Source organism: Guillardia theta, assembly GCF_000315625.1.
Source record: "Guillardia theta CCMP2712 unplaced genomic scaffold GUITHscaffold_27, whole genome shotgun sequence".
NCBI lineage: Eukaryota > Cryptophyceae > Pyrenomonadales > Geminigeraceae > Guillardia > Guillardia theta.
Window position 1 is genome coordinate 121,650 of NW_005434647.1, and position 8,929 is coordinate 130,578.

General features: G+C 56.0%; 2 protein-coding genes across 2 annotated transcripts in view; one reads left to right on the top strand and one right to left on the bottom strand.

Moving 5' to 3' along the window:
- Positions 1-3,706: 3,706 nt before the first annotated feature.
- On the top strand, positions 3,707-7,744 carry GUITHDRAFT_159571 (hypothetical protein; the record flags this gene model as incomplete). The annotated part of the gene is made up of 10 exons (XM_005833978.1): positions 3,707-3,768; positions 3,820-3,933; positions 3,982-5,011; positions 5,066-5,120; positions 5,240-5,298; positions 5,470-5,534; positions 5,579-5,627; positions 5,925-5,997; positions 6,075-6,188; positions 7,713-7,744. 10 exons carry the CDS (start codon positions 3,707-3,709, stop codon positions 7,742-7,744), a joined length of 1,653 nt encoding a protein of 550 aa, XP_005834035.1.
- Positions 7,745-8,535: 791 nt separating this feature from the next.
- GUITHDRAFT_106970 (hypothetical protein) overlaps positions 8,536-8,929 on the bottom strand; it is a gene marked incomplete at both ends in the record, with an annotated part of 1,110 nt that continues 716 nt past the window's right edge. Inside the window, 2 exons of the mRNA XM_005833979.1 lie at positions 8,536-8,610; positions 8,669-8,812. Of these exons, the coding sequence (XP_005834036.1) occupies positions 8,536-8,610; positions 8,669-8,812 (219 nt within the window). The remainder of the gene's footprint in view (positions 8,611-8,668; positions 8,813-8,929) is intronic.

The window sequence follows — 8,929 nt, forward strand, 5'->3', positions numbered from 1 at the left end:
TGCCTCAAAGCCCTAAAGTACCTGTCTCTGACACCATGACAACCTCGGCATCGTGCCTATGATGATTCTAGATGGTATTGAAGGGCAGACTTCAGCACGAAGGAGCAGGAGGAGCAAGGGACTCTCATTGGGAAAGGGTCGATATCATCTCTTCCAGTGAAGCTCCAACACCAAGTTCAAGAGGTCCTGACCAACAAGTGCGAGCGGAACAGTCGTCATACACGAGCAGGGTGATAGTGTCGGGACGAGGATATGAGAAGAGCAACGGGGATGCGCGAAGGATGGTGTAAGGATGAGCACGAAACGGAGAGGTCCACAAACAAGTACCAAGGGATGCCATGAGGACGCGACTGAGCCACACACAGGAAGGGATTCAGTTCAGCATGAGAAAGACACGAAGAGGGAGGAGGGGAGGAGGGGAGGAAGGCCGATCGAGGCGCGTTCACACGCCGGCATCGCCGCGGTTCCTATCATGTTTACTACCCCTGCATCTCCCCGCAAAAACAAGCATATTATAAATCACAATTATATCTGGCTAAGTATGGTAGGTACATCTAACTGATCTGTACCATTCCTCTATAGCTGTATTCGACGTTATTTTGTACCACCACATTCTAATTTTCTTTATAAACATAAAAATATTGTATCGATTCTTGGACTACCCCACCCCTTAATTTGACATGCGTCCGGTAAAATCTAGTCGCTACCCCATCACTTGACTGGCAGATTGAGGGGTGGGTTAGCCCTCAATGTCCTTTTGCCCCACCCTGTGCACCCTCTTGCTAGCACCCCTACCCTTACCAGTCTCAATTTACTCCTGGGGTACCCACCTCTATGACCGGAAAATTGCTTATCGAGCACCCACAGCTTCAGGCTTCTACCCTCTTCGACCATGACCCCTACATACAAGTTGAGCCCTTTCGAAGTCAACAAGAGGGTCACCACCACCACCCCCATGAATCCCATGTCATGAGACTGGTGGGTAGGTGGTGTGTGTATTAAAGATGGGGAGACGCAAGAGCGGATTGGAGGGGTGGTAAGTGAGTCAACTTCTAGGGTGGGGTAGTTACCTGGTACAGTGTAGCGAGAGGACGTTTTGTGTAGGGTAGTCCCGAGTGAGAATTTTTTGAAGTTGACCAGGGTGGGTGGTAAAGTCACCGGTACATAATTGATGAGCCCGTGGGGTATTTGTGGGATATGAACTCGAAGTACCGGTGTCAGATCCTCTCCTTCATGGGATGGGGGAGGTAGGGTGGGAGGTTTCATCTTTCCAAATGGAGTACAAAAAGGTGGTTTGTAGAATTAAAACTGTTTTCCCATTTATATGTATAGTATAAGTTGTACCGGTGTGGGCCCCCTTTTGTACTGAACATCTACAACAGAGATCCTGCAGTGAACTTTCTACTCCGATGATCAGTGTGGATGGGGTGAGAGTAGATGGGGTGAGAGTAGATTTTCAAGACAGATGCCCTAACCTGTTGTTCTTGTCTGCATCGGTGCACTTGCACTTGTCTCATGACCAAGCTGTGATGTCTCTTTGACAGTGTACCTGTGCTTCCTCACTGCCATGGTGCTGCGTAGCTGTACTGTCTCTCCATCTGTGTGCTCAAGTCTAGGCGAAGAACAAGGTCAGGTCCAAGTACACCCATCCATCCTGCCCTCCTATGCTCTGTTTCGCACTACTAGAATGCCACAGAGGACAAACTATTCATGATAGGAACAAGATTGTGACGTAAGAGGACACGAGATGGGAGGAACAGTGGGAGGAATAGTAACACAGCAGAGCTCGTTCCATGGAGGGAATGGGGAGTGCGACTTACACGCAGAATCTTGCATGCGATGGCATGTTGCACTCCAATAATGCAGAGACGCACATGTAGTTGTAGCCGACTACCATCGACGTCAAAGAATGCTTGGTATATCTATGCTTGGCATTGTAACTTTCCGAACATCATTCGCCAGGGAAAAAGGGGACTTGTGTCGAAGAAAATCGTAGAAGTCAGTGAAGTATGATCAGCTGCATTCCAACTGGTGGGGTTTCAAGCCTGGCAAGTTCCAACTGGTGAGGTTTCAAGCCTGGCAAGTTCCACATTGCTTGGAATGCAGCTGATCATACTTCACTGACTTCCACGATTTTCTTCGACACAAGTCCCCTTTTTCCCTGGCGAATGATGTTCGGAAAGTTACAATGCCAAGCATAGCTATACCCAGGCTTGAGGTTTCAAGCCTGGCAAGTTCCACCATGATTGCTGTAAGTCATGTCGCCACTGCCGAGCCTCGGAGTGGCAGCCGACTCCGGCGAGTCGTGGCCGGGCCCCCGGGGGCCCGGGGCCAGGCCGGGATGATGTCGGAGACTCTCATTGGATGATCTTTAACTTTGAGTAAAGTAAAGGATGATCATGGGCCGATCAGCCTCCTCGAGCCGCTGAGTGACTCCGCCCCCGCCCGGCCCCGGGGAACTTGAATCGAGTCCACTGAGGCGGACCGCACGGCTCAGGCTGGCCGGGCCGGCCGCCGCCCCCCTGCGGTGACGAGTTTGGTCAAACATTTACTCAAACTTTATTAAGTTACTAAAAATCAGTATATCATAGGCTGACGGTGGGTACTACCGGCGTGACTGGCCGCTGCGGCGGTCAGTTGCCAGCCTGCCACGGCTGAGAGTCGGACGGGTGACTGACGGCTGAGAGTCGGACGGGTAACTGACTCTGTGAGAGCCTCGGAGCCTCCGGCCCGGGAGCACTGCCCGGCGCCCGCAGAGCAGACTGAAGTGCACTTAGTAACTGGCGCGCAGGGACTGCCTACTACCGTACGGCGGCAGAGCCCGCCCGGGCGCCCTCGGATCGGACCGCGGTGTCAGTGGGCACAGGTGCTGCACAGGTGTCAGCCACGGTCACCGGGTGCCACGGTGTGGGCAGCCGTGTTGGGATGAGGGGCTCGGAGAATGAGTGGGGGGATGAGGGTACGGGGAGTGGAACTGTCGAGGTAGAGGATCAGCAAAGCTTCTCTTGGACGAGAAGGAGGGACGCTAGAGGAGGGAGCGAAACAGCAGTCGGGCGCGAGGACAGACGGCAAGAGGTAGGTAGCTGAGGAGACTCTGTCTCGAGGTGCTGGAGGATGGCAGGGAAGAAGGGGAAGGGGAAGAACGATCCCCCTCCCTCCTCCTCCTCCTCCTCCTCTGCCAGCACAAAGTTGGACCATGTGGGACAAACACCAGGAGGCTCGGCAGCGGGTGCGGAGAAGACGGGCAAGGATAAGGATGCGACGAGACAAGATCAAGAAAACCCAGGGGACAGGGTGAGAAACGGCCTGCCCAGTGAGAAGCATTCAGCCGCGGGGAGCAAAGTACGCCGGATGAGCACAGTTGGAGCTCGGTGCGTGAGCTATATTCTTGCAAGACGAAGGTTCTCCCTCGTCGTCGGGCTCTTCGTAGGACTGGCTGTCCCTTGGGCGGGTCACAACCTTGGGATCTGGGACACTGAGCTGCCTCTGCAAGGTTGTGCTGTTGATGATCCTGCAGCGGCGCTGACGCCTCTCTTGGTTCAGTTCTAGATGAGTACGTGAAGAAGTCGAGGAACGCCTTCGATCAAGCAAGGAGGGAGATTCAAGTATTCTCCCCGACAGACCTCCAGTTGGAAGCTTGCTGCATCCTGCCTCCTGCCCTCTGCCTGACGAGCTTGCCAGGTTGTTCTATCAGCTCCGAGAAATCATGGACTTCACACCCAAGGCACCGTCCAAGAACGCGAGTTGCGAGCGTCCAGGAGTGAACCTGTGGGCGGTAAGGATTCGGAGCATCTCGAGCTTGCCTATTCTCACCAGCAGACAGGACGGAGTTCGGGCGAAGCACCCGGTCGTGATGCTGCCTGGGATTGTAACCACCGGGTTGGAGTTGTGGAGCGGGGAGGACTGTGCGAAAGGTTACTTCCGACAACGCATGTGGGGACGCGGAGGCGAGAGAGGGAGAGTCTGAAAGTTGTTGGGCAGGTGGGGGACCATGACGATGGTGCAGAACATGCTTCTCAACACCAAGTGCTGGCTCCGGCATATGGCCCTGGACCCTGTCACGGGGCTGGACCCCCCCAACATCAAGCTGAGGAGCGCGCAGGGGTTCGAGGCCGCAGACTTTGTGGTGGGGGGGTACTGGGTGTGGTCGAAGCTGATAGAGAACCTGGCGGACATCGGGTATGACCCCTCCTCCATGTTCATGGCCTCCTATGACTGGCGGCTGGCATACCCGCTGCTGGAAGACCGGGACCAGTTCTTCACGAGGCTGAGCTCTCAGGTGGAGGTGATGGTGGACGGCAACGGGGCCAAGGCGATCCTGGTTGCGCACTCGATGGGCGGCAACGTGCTCTTCTACTTCCTGCACTGGGCAACAGCCAACAGGAGGAGAGACTGGGTGGACAAATACATCCACTCTGTGGTCGGGCTTGCGATCCCCTGGCTGGGAGTTCCCAAGGGAATCAGCGCTGTACTGTCAGGGGAGGCGAAGGATACGGCGGAGATGGGCGTGATGGGTGGTATCCTAGATCATCACCTCCCTCGGAGGGAGCGGAGGAGGCTGTTCCGGTCATGGGGCAGCGCTCCGAGCATGTTTCCCAAGGGAGGAGACGTGTTCTGGGGAGGGAGAAACAAGAGCTTTCCAGCTCCCGACTTGCTGGACGACGAGGAGAAAGCATGGAAGTGCGCAAGCCTCCTGCATATGGAGGGGGAGGACCTGAGTGTGGAGGAGGCCATCGACTACGTGCTGGAGTCGAGCAGCAAGGGGCCAGTGCAGGACGGGCAGTTGGCCAACTATCACAAGTGGTACTCGCACGGGCTGAGGACGACGCCCTTCGAGAACGACAGCAGGAAGCGGAAGCGAACTCACCGCTCCTCGGACAAGAGCGAGCAATGCTCATCGCAGGAGCTGGGGAACGAGACCAAGTACTGGACGAACCCCCTTGAGATGCCCCTCCCTTTCGCTCCCAACCTCACCATCTACTGCCTCTACGGGGTGGGGAAGGAGACGGAGGTCCTCGTCCTTGAAAACTCTTGCTCCTCTTCGTTTTGCTCATGTTGCTTCCAGAGATCTTACTTCTACAAGAGGACAAACAAGAACATCTCGAAGAATCAGACCGACGGTGGGGAACATGCACTCGCCGACTCTCACTCTCTCTCCTGCACCCTCAGCTTTCCTCCTTCTCTCTCCTCCTTGTCCTCTCACTTGCTGCTGCTCTCTAGCTCACTGCTCCCATCCCAGATGCTCAGGACATGGAGGATGTTGAGTGGCGTATCGATACTGCCCTCGAAGACTCGATGGTGAAGAGAACAAGGAAGCCAGGGGCAGAGAGAGGGGGGAAGGGAGAGAGCAGGGGGAGAGGATGGAGACAGGGAAGCTGAGAGAGGAGTGGGACAGGGAAAGTGGAGGGAGGCAGGAAGACAGGGAGGGGGAGATAGTGGGGGCGTGAGATGTTCACTTGCTGTGCTCAGACTTCTTTGGGCATCATCAGAGGACACGGAGACGGCAGCGTTCCCCTGCTCTCCCTCGGATTCATGTAGTACTCGCTGCACCCTCCCTCCCTCCTTACCCTCCCTCCAGGTGCCAACGGGGTTGGAAAACCCGTCACTGGAACCCTGCTGGATCTAAGGTGGACTTGCTGCTCCCCCAGCCTCGCTCTCTCCTCCCCTTCACTGTCCTGCTCCTCCTGCTCCTTCTGCTCCTGCTCCTCCTGCTCCTCCTCCTCCTCCTTCTGCTCCTGCTCCTCCTGCTCCTTCTGCTCCTGCTCCTCCTCCTCCTCCTCCTCCTCCTCCTCCTCCTCCTCCTCCTTCTCCTTCTCCTCCTCCTCCTCCTGTTCTTGCTCCTCCTCCTCCTCCTCCTGCTCCTCATACTCCTGCTCTGCAACTGTCCCACTGTTCCCGGCACCTTCTTATGACCTTCGCGTCAGACTGTCATCCGCGAGTACGTCCACGAGCCTTCATCTAACTTCATCGACATGCGTGGGGGAGACACTTCAGCGGGTGAGCGAGGAGGAGGAGGAGCAGGAAGAGGAGCAGGAGGGCAGGAGGAGGAGAGACTCGGCTTGACTGCCATGCAGATCATGTCGACATCATGGGGAATCGTCACATGATCAACGATGTGCTGATGATCGCTTCGGTAACGAAACATAATGACTGTGGACATGACGATGATAGTGATGGTGATGGTCATGGTGATGGTGATGGTGATGGTGATGGTGATAATGATGGTGATGATGGTTGTGAAAAGCATCAAGATTATCTTGACTGCCGTAGCAATTCTGGTGACGGCATGTATGCATGCTTCTTTCCCTCCACCTCGTTTGTTTCCGTCATCTCTTGTTTTTTCCCTTAGCATGACCAGCCTTTGCGATTGATCAGGGAGAAACTTTGGACAACAACATCCACAGCAACATCGCCAACATCAGCAACAACATTCGACTTCCTGGCATCAGCTAGTCCCTTCAGCTCAACGTAGCGAGGCGTTGCAACCTTGCTCTTGCTCTTGCTCCTTTTCTTCCCGCCCTTCTCCTAATCCACCTAGCCCGCCCTCCTCGGTTTTGGTCGTTTCGACAAATTTTGTGTGTTCGGGAGGCAAGCAAGCTTCCGAAAGTTTTCAGTTTCTCATTGCATATGAACAAGGTTTCTACAGCAAGCTGCTCTGATATATCTGTCCGCTACCTCTCGTCCTCCTCCTCAACTTCCGCTTCCTCCTTTCTCAGCTTGTCGAGTGTCTCTACTAGCAGCCGACTCTCGCTCGTCTCCTCCTCCTCTCCCATCATCGTCGTCATTTCCTTCCATCCCTTCCTCCCCCACCCTGACCAGAACCATCGCAGCAGCAGCGCCAGCGCATGCGAGTCATAGTCTTGACGCGGCTCGTCCTCCCTCCTCCTCCCCTTCCTTGGGTCCGGGAGGTAACTCGCCAGCTTCTGCAGCCGTCTGATCGTGAACTGCCCTTCCTCCTCCTCCTCCTGGCCTTCTTCCTCCTTGGTGTGCAGGGCGTGTGCGGTAACGACGGCAAGGAAGGAGTTGAGAGCGTCGAGCTGCTGCTCGGCCTGCTTGCAAGGTGCAGGGAATCTGTAGAGGAACAGGGCGCTCCTAAGGAGACTCTGCTGCCTCCTCCTCCTCCTCCGCACCTCCTCGCACATTTCGTCATCCTCCGCACACAAGTTTGCCATCCACCAGAAGAACTTGATCCTCCTCTCCTGTCCCAGCTGCTGAGCCCTCGCCTCCTCCCCTCCTGCACTTCCCATCGCCACTACCTCCAGCATCGTCATCTTCCCGCTCTCCTCTGACCGCCGAGGCCAGCAAGCTTGAAGCATGCAGACACACAGCTGATACATGGAGGAGGAGGAGGAGGAGGAGGAGGAGGAGGAGGAGGAGGAGATCCAAGAGCAGGGAATCATTTGCACCACCTCGAAGAAGAGTTGTCTGCTGGCATTCGCCTTCACCTGCAGGTTCTGCCAAAGTCTGAGAATGTCCTGCCGAGAGATGAAGGCAGCAGACGAGGAGAAGGAGGCAGAGCTCTTTCCCCTAGCCCCCAGCAGCCTGCTCCTCCTGCTCAGCACAGATCGCAGGAGACGGAGGAGCAGGACGATGTCGAGGCTGCTGGCGTCTGCGGAGGAAGCGACAGCTCTAGTTTTCTCCTCCTCCTCCATGCATGCGGCAGCGTAGACCAGCACCTGCCGGCAGCAGATCGCCAGCTCCTCGTACGCCAGCACAGGGCGAGCAAGTGGAAGCCTCACGCTGAGACTGTATATGAGCTGCAGCATCAGCCCTGCTAGCGTCTTCTTCCCCTCTCCTGCTGTCACTGCCGCTCCTCCTGCTCCTGCTCCTGCTCCTGCTCCTGCTCCTGCTCCTCCTGACGTGCCTAGCCTGTCTTTGCCGCCGCTTGCCGGAGACAGGAGCGATAGGGAAGATCGGATCCAAGCAAGAACGCCTGCTTGCTCGACCAGATACACTGAACCTGCAGGGCTGTGAGGGAGGAGGCGCAGAGAACACAATGACAGGACAAGCACAGTACAAAGCACAGAGAGCAGGAGAAGAAAGAGGACGAAGAAGGAGAAGGTGCAGGTGCAGAAGAGGAAGAGGAGGGGGAAGAAGAGAGGAGAGGAGGAAGAGGAATAAAGGTGACAGGAGCAGGTGCAGGAGGAAAGGAGGAAGGGGGGGGGAAAGGAAGGAGAGGAGGAAGAGGAGGACCTGATGGGGTGTGCGAGAAGGCCAGCAACACTTGAAGGATGGAGCAGCTCGTGTCATTGCCGCAGGAGAACGAATCATGAGTCGCCATGAGCAGCGAGAGGACGTGACGCTGCCACACTGTCACTATTTTCTCCTCCTTGCTCTTCTCTCTTCTTCCTGATCCTGCTCTCCTCTTCTTCGTGATCCTGCTCTCCTCCTCCTGCTCCTCCTGCTCCTACTGCTTCTCCCTTCCCTTCCCTCTCTCTCCTGCTTGTTTGTGTCTTCCTTCGCAACTCTCTGCTTCCTTTCCTCGGTGTGTCTCTACCTACCCTCCCGCATCGCACCTTGCGGAAGATCGACCGATCATGTTCGGAGCGCGGTGCATGCTTGAGCATGCGGATACACCAGTCCCGTTCCGTCCTCCACGAGGCTCCCCCACTGTTGAGCATCTACACAACCATGAGATGAGGGAGGAGGAGGAGGAGGAGAAGGACACCTGATAGAGCATGGGAATCTCGTTGAGGTCGAGGAAGGGACGCTGGAGGAGGAAGCTTGTGACTGGCTGGAAGAGAGGATGCGCAGGGCGAAGAACGATGGGGATGCTCTCAGCCACAAAGCAAGTCACGATGACAGGCAGTTTCTGTGACAACTCTGTTCAGCAAAACTCCCCAGCACTTTCTTTGCCTCCCCCTCTCTGCTCCCCTCCATCCGGCGTGCTTCCCCTCCTAGTGTCCCTCCCTCATCTCATGCGTCGGAA